The 12,950-nt window shown below is 32.8% G+C and overlaps 1 protein-coding gene across 12 annotated transcripts; it reads left to right on the forward strand.

Moving 5' to 3' along the window:
- Window positions 1-644: 644 nt before the first annotated feature.
- LOC111701606 (target of EGR1 protein 1) lies at window positions 645-10,987 on the forward strand. Of its 12 annotated transcripts, none has more exons than XR_002765229.1 (14): window positions 645-754; window positions 1,397-1,752; window positions 2,138-2,193; window positions 3,945-4,091; window positions 4,625-4,690; window positions 5,014-5,088; window positions 5,582-5,642; window positions 5,785-5,863; window positions 6,061-6,178; window positions 6,847-6,965; window positions 8,328-8,418; window positions 8,595-8,889; window positions 9,887-10,067; window positions 10,361-10,899. XR_002765229.1 is itself a non-coding variant. In XM_023472969.1 (14 exons), the coding sequence occupies exons 2-13, from the start codon at window positions 1,564-1,566 to the stop codon at window positions 9,971-9,973; spliced, it is 1,383 nt and encodes a 460-aa protein (XP_023328737.1). In that variant the 5' UTR covers window positions 645-754; window positions 1,397-1,563; the 3' UTR covers window positions 9,974-9,999; window positions 10,690-10,987. The 12 variants fall into 12 exon arrangements, 2 of the variants coding, with proteins under 2 accessions (XP_023328737.1, XP_023328736.1); XR_002765230.1 differs by having other exon boundaries at window positions 10,369-10,899; XR_002765231.1 differs by having other exon boundaries at window positions 9,887-10,056.
- The last annotated feature ends 1,963 nt before the right edge of the window (window positions 10,988-12,950 follow it).

The raw sequence follows: 12,950 nt of genomic DNA on the forward strand, positions 1-12,950 counted from the left end.
CCACGACCAATAATATCCACGTGTTGCACATGAGATCTATGTACAAAATTGACAGGATGGGGGGGGGCGGGGTGTTCCTAAAATTGTTTATTATGAAATTACCTTACGTTAATGACGACCAAAAACTGTTAAATTATTAGACTTTACTTCTGAAGGATGAGTTTGCCTTATTCATCAAACGTTTTCTAAATAATTTGTCATGAGGGTCTGTCCTTCCCCTAGAGAACGATTTTTAGACTCGGGGGGGGGGTCCAAAATATCACAGATCAGACCTAGTCCGGCCATTTTCCAAAATATGGTCTGTCATTTTTGTGCTTTCTTAATTACTGGAGACATTTATGATATCGTTTTGAATTAATTAATCATGGTTTCATTTAAATTTTTGATATCTCTAGTACTTTTGAGAGCAATGAAGTGGCAGACCACATTTTGGGATTGGCAGGATTACGGCTATTTTGTGATAATTGTTGCATACAAAAATATTGCTAAATCAGCTATTTCTAAGGTCAAAGACTGCTTTGTAGTTATCAATCAATTTATTTTATTCTGGGTTATTTAGAATAGGACTGTATCATTTACAAAGTTGTTAGGACGGGGGGAGGGGGGGATAAAAATCGTTTAAGAGAGACTGACCCAAATAGTTCTCGTTGCATGATCTTTATGTTCTAGGAGCTAGCGCTGGAGTGTTTGTTGTGTTCCTCACTGCTGAGTGGAAAGGACAAGATCTGCTTCAGTATGTTCCTATTTACAACAGGTATTAAGACGTAATTAAGACGTATAATTCTTTCCTGAGTTAACATATTTTTTAAGGGATTGGATTATAAAAACTTACTTCAACCTCTTTTTTAATTACCCAGGGGTGTATAATTGCATAATTTTTCTCAGTTGCTGAATTGGGGCAAAATAAATGAATTTTTAGGGTTAAAATATATCACAGGGTAGACAAAATATTTGCTTCTAATTTCATAAATAAATATATGAACGAAATAAAATAATGGGATTAAAACGTTTGCAACTCCTGGAAACTCAATTTTTTTGTGTGTTCGGCATTTCCCAAAGGCATTTTCCCATCCCAGGGGCGGCTTTCCAAGTGGCAACTTCCCAAGCTTAGGGCCGAGTGCTGAGTCTAGAACATTGGGAAATGGCACATTTGGGAAGTTGCCACTTGGGAAAATATCCTTGGAAAGATGTCGTTTAGGGAGAAAAAAAATACCAAACATCATTTTTTTGACTAAAAGTTCTGCTAACAAAAATTAATTTATTTTATTAGTCTATTGAAATTATAGACATGATTTATTTTGTAAAATAATTTGTTTCAATTTGTATTTTTCATTATTAAAAAATAACTAGTAAACTTATTTTTAAATAAAATAAAATAAATCTTGTTTTCTTTCAGGAAATACTTCGAGGAGAAGGAGAGAGATATGTAGATTTTCTTCGAATTAATATTTATGTAGTTTATTCTAGTAGTTAAATAATACCTGCGCTTTTTCATCACTTTGAAATGTCATGTCTGTCATTAAATATTAAATAAATATATTTAAATATGCATTGCCCAATTTTATGTTCAGCTTTCAGAGGAAAATGGTTTTAAACCCCACAGCTGATGTTGACGGACCAGATGCGATGTTTGAACCGAGCGCGGAGTTTATGCGCGTACCTGTTGTCGATGTGCACAAAGGAAATCTTGCTGCGCACCTGGAGGAAATGAAGAAAGCTATTTCTAGTGCTTCATTCATTGCTCTTGACTGTGTAGGACTCTAAATTAAACTGGGGGNATTATTATTTTCACCTCTTAAATATCCCCCCCAGATACTTTAACTTTGGATATACTAAAGATAATCATTTGATTTTTTAAATTACTTCTGCTTGAATATTTTTTTCTGGAAAAATGTAATCCGCTAGATTTCTTCAAAACACTGTCTTTGAACTAAAAATAGAAAAATTTCTAGGGGTCGCATCGGGTCTTTTTTTATTCATTTCCGCCAATTTATTTAAATTGTAATTCATTTTATGTTTCATGATGACAGTTTATTCAACGGAAATAATTTTTTTTTTTTCAAAATAATCCCAGCAAATAAAGATTCCTTTCCTCCTTCCCTTTTAAGTTGTACAAAAGAATCCATGTTATATTTAGGAATTAAGTGGACTCGGTGACAGAAAGAAATTAAACTCCCCAAGTATTGACGACAGGGAGGGTTGGAGTACATTAAACATAATAATTCATTTATTTAGAAGTCTGGACTTTTATGTTACGAATCTTGAAATAAATCATTGATCCTCATATTATGCAAGACTATTTTAATCCCTCTTCAATATCCTATAATGATCATACCATGCGAGGACAACTTTCATTGAAGGATCAAGCATTGATCCCACAATGGATATCGACATCAAGCATTCAAGATTAACGATACTGATACGATAACGATCAGTCTGATCCGAAAGGGGGAGGGGGGAATTGAATATTTAAGGTAATAAATACCCTTTTTATAAGTAAAGATGGGCATGTTATTAACCGTTCGGTTTCTAGCTAATAACTTAACGATTTTTTGTTTTTGAACGAAATAACCAGGAAATCAAAAACTTTCATTCGGGAACATTTCTATTCCAAGTCCTTTTATTACCGTTCAAAAAACACTTTTTTATAAAAAAATTTTATAATTTTTTTTATAAAAAATTTCCAATATAATTATTTAAGAAGGTCAAGTCACAACGGGAAAGNATGTGAAAATACAAAAAAAGAAGTATTCATGGTTACCTACAAAGGGTGAAACTTCAAAGACGACTGGACAAGTTTACTTCTACTTCTCATGTTCATAGATCTCTGCCGCTGTAAATTCTTTGATAAATCTTTTAGTAATTCATTTGAAGATAATTTCAAGCGCAGAAACCTTATTTCAATCTTCAGAACGTCATATTTCAACATATTTTTAATTCCCCCAAGCCCCCTCAAATAATTTTTTTATTTCCTTCCCCAAATTTTATAACTAATAAGACATCTTATTTTAAATATTTATATTGGAGTGTATAATAATCCCTAAAATGATGCATTAAAAAAGCATAAACGGCGCCACAGAGAAATTTTTTTTTTTACTTTGGTTAATGGTTTGGTGGCAATGCCAAAAAAGTCCGGATTGATTATTTGTCAGTCCAGAAGTTTATTGTTTCTTGGAATTCATTTCCCATCATTATTCTTTGGGGAGAATTTGTGAAACTTTTTAATAGGTTTGACTATTTAGAAACAGTTTTAGTAATGCGCATTCTTTTATCAAGTTTGTCATGAAAAATTTTTAACACGATTTTTTGCTGCATTTTAACTATTGGGGAAAATTATTTATGAAAAACTCTCTGATAAAATTATGTAGAGGTATAGAGCTCTAGTCCTTCCCTTCCCTATATTTCCCTTTCCTTCCCTTCCTTATCTGCCAACCTTCCATCAATTCTCTACCTTCCCCTTCTCTTCGTTCCTCTTCCCTTTCTACTCTACCTTCATCTTACCTTCCCCTTCTACTTCCCTTCCCTGTCCCTTCCGTATTTACCAATATTCCTCTTTCCTTCTCAACCTTCCTAATTTCCTCTTAACCTTCCCCCTTCTCAATCTTTTCCTTTCTCTCCCAACCTTCCCCGTCCCTACTTTTCCTCTTCCCCGCCCTTCCTTTTTTCCAATGTTACCCTTTTCTTTTACTTTTTTCTTCCCCTTTTCCTTTCATTTTCCCCATCCCTTATTCCCCCTTTTCTTTGCCCTTTTCCTTCTCCTTCCTTTTTTCACTCTTATTTCCTTCCCTTCCCACTTTGATTTCTTTCCCCCCGGGAAAAAGAATTTTACACCCCTGGTAGCAGGTTGTCATTTAAGTTTCACCCTTTGTGGGTAACCTTGTATATATACCCATCTTCTTTTAAGTATATCTTAAAAAAATATCTCTCCATCTTAAATATTAAAGATACAAGAACACAGGACTAGTTGCAAGAACAAGATCAATCATATCTCTGGGTATCTCTACATTCACATTACACAACCCTGCTCCTGGTTCATCAGAGAATAGTGCTCAGGGTTCACCGGAGGGTACAGAGAAGTCATGGAATTACAGGAATTTTTTCAATAAAGAATTTCATTTTTCTCCCAAGCTTAGTTATTTTCCCAGACACTGCACGAAAAGCATGTAATTTTTCTAATTTAATGTAGGGTTAAAATTATATTCAAGATTTCAGGGGAGAATTATATTGTGAAGCATAAAAACCTTACTTTTTTGCGCCGAGTTTTAATTACAAAATTTGAAGATATTTGACAATTTTTTATTAAAGATTGTTTCAAAGTTTTCAGAATCTCATTCAAATTAAAAACTTAGAAAGTCTTTTCGGTCTACTAGATTATTTAATTTAATATTAAAGGGGTACATTATTATTTTCACCTCTTAAATATCCCCCCCAGATGTTGGTATGTGTGCGGTGTGGTTTTATTTGCTTATTTGGGGTAAAAGGGTAAAAAAAATGTCAACTGGTGATCTGTTTTCATTTTTTTTCCATCAGATCAGCAAACATCATGACCCTAACTCTTAAAATTTTAATTTAAATAAGTAAACAAAATCTATATTTATATTTCATTTTTATTGAATAAGTTCAGGGTGAATTCATTTAATATTATGGTTCTTTGTGCAGAGGATTATATTGTAGAACCTGGCTCCCTTAGGTAATCAATCATCCATCCATCCATCCATTTATCTCCATCCTTTCATTCATTTTCTCTCATATTCATCCATAATTTCTTTTATCCGTCCTCTCTTTATATCATCCTTTCAGTCATCCTCCCTCAAATTCATCCATAATTTCTTTCATCCATTCTCTCTTTAGATCATTCTTCCTTTATACTCTCCTCCTATTTATCTGTCATCCCCTTAGACATCCCCTTTCATTCATCTTGCCTCCCTAGACTCTTAAGTATCTATTTGATTGATTGATTGATTGATTGATTGATTGATTGATTGATTGATTGATTGATTGATTTTGTTTAAGGTTCCTTGTAGAGCATGGGTTTGAGTTTGAGAAACAATATTCTCTTGGTGTACCGTATACACGTGGAAATGATAGGTAAGAAAACGACATTTTCTAGAATTTATTTTAGAAAGTATTTAATTTCTACATTTAAAAAGTATTTTTATTATTAAAATTCCCTTTCTCAATATGGTGCGATATGTTTCACAATATTTCTAGTATTCAATACAATCCCTAAATAAATTTCAAATAAGCTAATATGTCTAATAAATCTATTAACTATTTTTATATACTCAATGAACTTTTATATACTCATTGAACATATTATATACTCATTGAACTTTTTATATACTAATGAACTTTTTATACACTCATTGAACTTTTTATATACTCAATGAACTTTTTATATACTCATTGAACTTTTTAAATACTCATTGAATTTTTTATAAACTCAATGAACTTTTCATATACTCAATGAACTTTTTTAATACACATTGAAATTTTTATATACTCAATAAACTTTTTATATACTCATTGAACTTTTTATATACTCATTGAACTTATTATCCTTAATTAATGAACTGTTCAGGGAGGGTGAGGAAGATCAGACCTTAAGAGAACTTTTCTCTCACATAGTAAAGTCAAGAAAGGTAATTTTTTTTATTGCATTAGAGACATTTAAAAATTAATAATCAAAACCAAAGAAAATTCTTTTAAAAACCTAAGAAGAAAATGTGAATGTTTTTGTACTATTTTTATGTGAAAATACGGTTCAATTGAATTAATTAATAGGCAGTTGTACTTCACAATGGTTTGATAGACCTGGTTTTCATTTATCATAATCTTTATGCTGCTCTTCCTGATAAATTAGGTGGAGTACATTATAGTTATTGTTATCGTTTTTGTTATTGTTATTGTTATTGTTATTGTTGTTGTTATCGTTATATTGTTATTGTTATTGTTATTGTTATTGTTATTGTTATTGTTATTGTTATTGTTATTGTTATTGTTATTGTTATTGTTATTGTTATTGTTCTTATTTTTATTGAATATAAGTGTATAAATTAGGAACCTTTATATCTGACCTATCTGAGATGTTTCCTGGTGGTATATACGACACCAAGTACATTGCCGAGTTCGTGTCCAGGGCCCAGGCCAGCTTTCTGGAGTTCGTCTTTAGAAAAGAGTAAGTACCAGGGCCCCAGGGGACTTTAAAGGGATTGTTCATACAAGAGGACTGAACTGAAAGAGGTCGTCAAATGTGTAATCATTCATTAAGAGAATTCCGGGTTTTATATTTTGTTGAAAAATCCCCCCTCCCCCTATCCTCTAATTCTCTTGATTTATCCTCTAATCCTACTGTTCTAATCCTCTAATCCTCCTGATCTATCCTCAATCCTCCTGATCTATCCTCTTATCCTCCTGATCTATCCTCTAATCCTCCTGATCTATCCTCTAATCCTCCTGATCTATTCTATAATCCTCCTGTCCTCTAATCCTCCTGATCTATCCTCTAATCCTCCTGATCTATTCTATAATCCTCCTGATCTATCCTCTAATCCTCCTGATCTATCCTCTAATCCTCCTGATCTATCCTCTAATCCTCCTGATCTATCCTCTAATCCTCCTGATCTATCCTATAATCCTCCTGATCTATCCTCTAATCCTCCTGATCCTCCTGATCTATCCTCTAATCCTCCTGATCTATCCTATAATCCTCCTGATCCATCCTCTTATCCTCCTGATCTATCCTCTAATCCTCCTGATCTATCCGATAATCCTCCTGATCTATCCGATAATCCTCCTGATCTATCCGATAATCCTCCTGATTTATCCTCTAATCCTGATGTTTAGGCAGGTTGTGAACGTGTCTAAGTATAGGGCGGGAAGACCCCATGTCAAGGTTGGGTTTGAGAATACGGAGATGAAGGATGTGGATTGGAGACATTGTGGAGAGGAGAAGGTCAGCTCAGGTAGAATATTGTCATACATCTTATTGTTTAAAGGGACTGTAAACGTAACTTTAAAGTGGTATGTCCGATTTACTATAGTTCCCTTTAAACCTTTGTCTGATCGAGCAAAGATGATGAATTAAATTAGATTATTGCGGATTTATGTAACGGAGAGGAGGAGGAATGAAACTTGAGAATTTAAAAAAGACAATATCTTACTTATTTTGCATAGTGGTATAATACAGACTGTAAATCACTTGTTAAGTTGTGATTAATTACATCTACATTCTACAGTCCCTTCAAGGAATAAACCAGAATAGAATGTTTGTTTATAAGTTGAAAATATTATGTCAGTACTTTAAGAATGTTAATTTAAACATCATCAATCTATTCCTGACAGTACGTTAAGAATGTTTATTTACACATTAATCTTTCTCTGACAGTACTTTGAGAATGTTTATTTACACATCATCTATCCCTGACAGTACATAAAGAATTTTTGTTAACACATCATCAATCTATCCCCTGACAGTACATTAAGAATGTGTGTTTTTTTAACAATGCTCAATCTGTCTCTGACAGTACTTTAAGAATGTTTATTTACACATCAATCTATCTCTGACAGTACACGACGAATGTTTATTTGCACATAATCAATCTATTCCTGACAGTACGTTAAGAATGTTTATTTCCACATCATCAATCTATTCCTGACAGTACGTTAAGAATGTTTATTTACACATCATCTATCCCTGAAAGTAAATTAAGAATTTTTGTTAACACATCATCAATCTATCCTCTGACAGTACGTTAAGAATGTTTGTTTACCAATGATCAATCTTTCTCTGACAGTACTTTAAGAATGTTTATTTACACATCATCAATCTATCTCTGACAGTACGTTAGAATGTTTGTTTACGCATCATCAATCTATCCCAGACAGTACGTTAGAATGTTTGTTTACACACCATCAATCTATCTCTGAGAGTACGTTAGTATGTTTGTTTACGCATCATCAATCTATCCCCGACAGTACGTTAGAATGTTTGTTTACACATCATCAATCTATCTCTGACAGTACGTTAGAATGTTTGTTTACACTTCAATCTATCTCTGACAGTACGTTGAGAATGTTTGTTTACACATCATCATTTGTTTGCAATGTGAAACTATTCCTTACAGCACATCAAGACTGTTTGTTTACAAGGTAAAACTATCCCTAGCAGTACATAAAGACTGTTTGTTTACAAGGTAAAATTATCCCTAGCAGTACATTAAGATTGTTTGTATACAAGGTTAAACTATCCCTAGCAGTACATTAAGACTGTTTGTTTACAAGGTAAAACTATCCCTAACAGTACATTAAGATTGTTTGTTTACAAGGTGAAACAGTCTGCTTCAGCTACGCCCACCACGGGCACTGCCCGCTTGGTAACTCTTGTGTCAACAGTCACGATATTGATCATATTATCAAGTAAGTAAATGTTTTCCTTTTTTACAGTTTTCAGCAAATTTGCTTGGTATGATATTTTTCAATTTTAATTTTTTATAAGAAATAAGAAATGGACAAAATAGGCAATAGAGTTTTGGAGTCAAAAATTTTTCATTATTTGGCAAAAAATTATGTTTAGATTATAAACACCATTTTAGGAATCGAGGCGAAGAGAAGATGAAGAAGCAGAAGAAACGAAAGAACCCTGAGGACGAGAACGCTGAGAACACCATCGAACCGGTTAGTGACGCCGCCGGTGATGCCATTGAGACACAAATAACGTCGCCGCCTAACTCTGGCGGCCATCGCGCCGGTTATGACGCTTTTATGACCGGATTCGCGTTCTCCACGTTCTTAGTTCATCAGACACAGATCCCGCGTAACCCTGGAGACTTCTGCCCGGTCAGCATACGCTCAGAACAGCTGGTCAACAGAATATACCTCACTTGCAAGGTTAGAACATCCTTTTCTCCATTAAACATGCCAGAAATTCGTTTTTTCGAATTTGATTAAGATTTCTCGCGTTAAATTGTGCGATCTTCATTTTTCAACGTTTTTTTTTTAAATAAAAAGACAAAGTATTTGTTTCAAATTTGTGTACACTTTTGTGGCAAATGCCCCAGGTTGCAACAAAATATAGAAATATTGTCTCACAAATAACTCTCAGGCTAATATTGTTCTCTATGGTGTCAGTTTTCACAGGATATTTTTTTTTTATAAAACCTTTGACAAGTGGTCCTGCAAGGCCGGCCGTGCAGATCGCAAAAAAGTCTACATAGCTCAAAAAAAATATTTATCATGTCATATATAGTTTTCTGCGTAATTGTCTAAAAAGATTATTTCCATTGAAATTTTTGAAAAATTTCAAAAATTGACTGCATTAGGTTAAAAAAACATCAAAAAAGTACTTTTCTTTAAAACTATAATTTTGACGTGTTTTTTTTAGGTCTAACTTAGTCAAATTTTGAAATTTTTAAAAATTTCAACGGATCTTTTTAGATAACTACAAAGAAAATGATATATGACATGATAAATTCAAGAAATATTTTTTTTTTGAGTTATGTAGACTGTTTTACCTTGCCTTCTACGACCACTTCCCAATGGTCTAAAAAAAAATCTTGTGATAACTGACATCATAGAGACCAATACTAGCCTGAGAGTTATTTGTGGAAAGTCGGACTGAAAAATTTACATTTTTTTATGACTTTTATAAAATAAAATGATACAAGGCATACATATTTAATAATTTCAAATGATCATCTATTTTCTCCTTTCTCCATCTACGCGTCTGCAGGTTCTCTTTTCTCGTTTCTTTTTGGCCGTCCATTTATGACGCTGTTTGTTGAAATAATGTTTACGAGTGGCTGTCTTTGCGCCATTTGAAAAGTTTCAAGTAGGGGGGGTATAATCTTGAAGATAAATGTACATTGTACACGCCTTTTCTGTTCAGGATTTCCCGATGTTGGTTCAGAAATCTGCTTTCTCCAAGTGCTCGTCTGAGCACGCAGATAAAATGAAGAGACTCGGAATACAATAATTCCCACCAATCATACTAGAACTAAGGAGAGAGGATAATTTTTGTTTATATTTTTACTAACCGGTGTTCCACGAAACATGACAGTTGCGAGATGGTTTAAAGTTCGTCTTTGGTTGTTGAAAAAAAAACCTTATTTTAGAAGTAAATTTCCAATCACGAAAAACTCGTACTGGTATTTCTAAAATGTGGTTTGCCTTTTTTGTGTTTTCAAAATTACTAAAGATATCAAGAATTATGTTTAGATTTCGACAATTTAAAAAGAACAGACCCCATTTTGGAAATACCAGGACAAGGGGAATTTTGTGATTATTGTTTTAAAAATCCTACATTGTAAGAGTAGGTTGATGAATGAATGCCACCAATTATTTTAAAAATAATAGACTATAGCTATCTAGACTATCATGTTTCGTGGGACACCCTATATGGCATGAACATTGTACCGTGTACATGCAGGGTTGGCCACAAAGGATACGACTTCAGGAGACGACAGTACACTCTCTTTCCTTCCATCTATGGTTCCCCGTAAAAGATTATATTTAACCCACGTATCTGATAGTTTAAGATTCATACTTTCTGGGTTACCCCGTATCAGCACAGCCCCAGGAACTGGTTGTATTGTAAACAAACAAATGGTCCATCAAGACTCGACCTGTTTGTTTACAATCTTTGTTAATGTTTGCAATTAAACCTGTTCTTGGTACGCTTGAAATGTAAAGAAACCCATTCTAAATTATAGATAACTCCCATTTTTTACTCCGCATTTATTTTTTCATCTGAAATTTTCAATATTTTCCATATTTCTCAATGTTATGTGTCTTATATGTCTTAATTCTCCAATTTATTTTTCAGTTAATGCTTTTTGTTAATAGTCGGTTAAAGACGATATTATTTTTTAACAAGATGAAAATACATTCATTGAAAGAAAATAAGACGTTAATTAAAAAGTGTCGAGAGATTTATTTTGTAATTTAAATGAGCATATTCTGAAATATAGCAACCAATATCTCACCAGGATATAGAAATATCATTTGACTGAAACCTGATACAAATCACTTATGCTTGAAAACCATGAACAAGTGGAACACTGTGATCTAAGGGAAATGACATTTCATGTGTATTTCCTGCATTCCTGCATATCAGCATTTTTTAAAAATTTAATTCGAAAATTTTTCTGTATTTTCAATTAATTTTTGATGTTAGATGTTTTTATTAAATTAATAATTTTAAAATTTCTTCAGGGTTGATTTTATCTTTTATGTCATTTTAAAGCTTCATTTAGAGATAAGATTCAGAAAACTTAATAAAAATTTCCAGAAAAAAAAATCTTAAAAAACATTAAAATACGGGTATATTCGTGTCCTACAAATAGTTCAATTTTTATAAAGGGGGGGGGGGGCACAACACGTATTAAAATTTAAACAGTTTATAAACATAACTTAGCATTGTCCTAGGAGGCTGATTTTTTGCATGCAAAAACAACCCACGATATCGTTAATGAAGGGTCGTAGTTAACTATCGTTAACAAAACGACGAGATTTCGTCGTCGTTTTCGAAACGATCGTTTTTCAAAAAAATGAAAACGTTAACATCCCTATGTGCAAGATGCAGATTTGGTGAGAATATTCAATGTGATCCTAAAACCATAAAAGCAAGCCAGAAGAAGCCTTTTTTAATTAGAATATATTGTAAGAATTGTTTTCAAATCTATATCTTACAAATTAAAAAAGATTCTGAAATCATTGTATTCTCATTTCCCCATAAATTTAGGTTAAATACAAAATGCGCTTAATCCTATGTAGGTTATAGCCCTTTATGCATATCTTTTACTCTCATTGACCTAATTAGCGCATTCAATGCAATGATATTTAACACCTAGTTTTAGTTCATATAGTATGTAATATTATTTGATATACACGGTATCCCAATAATCATGGTAATTTCAATTTCAATGGAATGGATATGTAAAGTTTTTTGACGTATTAAAAAAATGTTTTCTAGGGCAAAAAACTAGTTCAATTTTAATGAAAAAGTCATTTTTGTCAATACTTAAAAAATTGACTGATTTTTACGATTTCGTAGTTTTCGACGTTTTTTCTAACCATTTTTATATATTTTAAGTCGTCTTTTAATTCTCATGCTTAGAGGGACACATTGTATTTGACCTAGAATAGAAACATTAGGTTTATAGGTTAATCCAGCGAGGGAGGGGGTGCAGAGGCGCCATGATCTCCGCAAAAATGACCTCCGAGCCTCCAGATTTGCAGAGTGACCTCCAGGCCCCACGAAACTGTCTATGTGACGTCACCACGCCCTGCATTTTGGCTCCAATAAAAAATATTTGTCTTTTATATCCACCAAAAACCTTTTTTTCAAAAATTCTCAACATTACCCCCTCATCTGAGCATATGACATATATTATTAGGCTAGAATATTATTAGTCGTCGTTTGTATGTCGATAAGTTTTAAATAACTTAAAGCAAGGGCTATTCCATGGGGGGAGGGAGGGACCTGTAAAAGAGAACTTTTTCCTTTTTTCATCTCATAGAATTTAAGTTTAAGTTGAGTTTTTCATTTTCAAAAATGTGTTTTACTAACGATCTAGTTTAAATATTAACAAAACAATATAATAAAATGTCGATTTTTTAGAAACAAGTTTTTTTCTGCTAGTTTTGTTTAAAGGAGAGATAAAGTATTACTTGCAAGGTTAATTATTGGACTGTATGTGTACTTCTGAGAATTAAGAGACCACCTGAAAATCGTCTTTGTTTTCCGACAATTGATAAATTAATCAAAAAAAAGATTGAACGTCTAATACGCTTTTTAAAATCTACCTTCTTTTTATATTTTTAAAACTGACGGAAATATAAAACATTTTAACAATTAACTGGTATCTGGACAAAATTCTTAATATCTCCGGCAATTTTTCAGGTGAAAAAATGGTAGACCACGTTTAGAAAATTTCTAGTTTTCGGTTTTG

The sequence above is a fragment of the Eurytemora carolleeae genome, unplaced genomic scaffold (assembly GCF_000591075.1).
Source record: "Eurytemora carolleeae unplaced genomic scaffold, Eaff_2.0 scaffold371, whole genome shotgun sequence".
In the NCBI taxonomy this organism is placed as follows: Eukaryota; Metazoa; Arthropoda; class Copepoda; order Calanoida; family Temoridae; genus Eurytemora; species Eurytemora carolleeae.

What these genes read in the sequence shown, in the direction of transcription:
- LOC111701606 (XM_023472969.1), top strand. Translation starts at nt 1,564, where the DNA reads ATGTTCAGCTTTCAGAGGAAAATGGTTTTAAACCCCACAGCTGATGTT. An exon ending in CATTCATTGCTCTTGACTGT is followed by an intron (nt 1,753 to 2,137) that starts GTAGGACTCTAA and finishes TGTTATATTTAG; the next exon opens with GAATTAAGTGGACTCGGTGA. An exon ending in GAATATACCTCACTTGCAAG is followed by an intron (nt 8,890 to 9,886) that starts GTTAGAACATCC and finishes TTTTCTGTTCAG; the next exon opens with GATTTCCCGATGTTGGTTCA.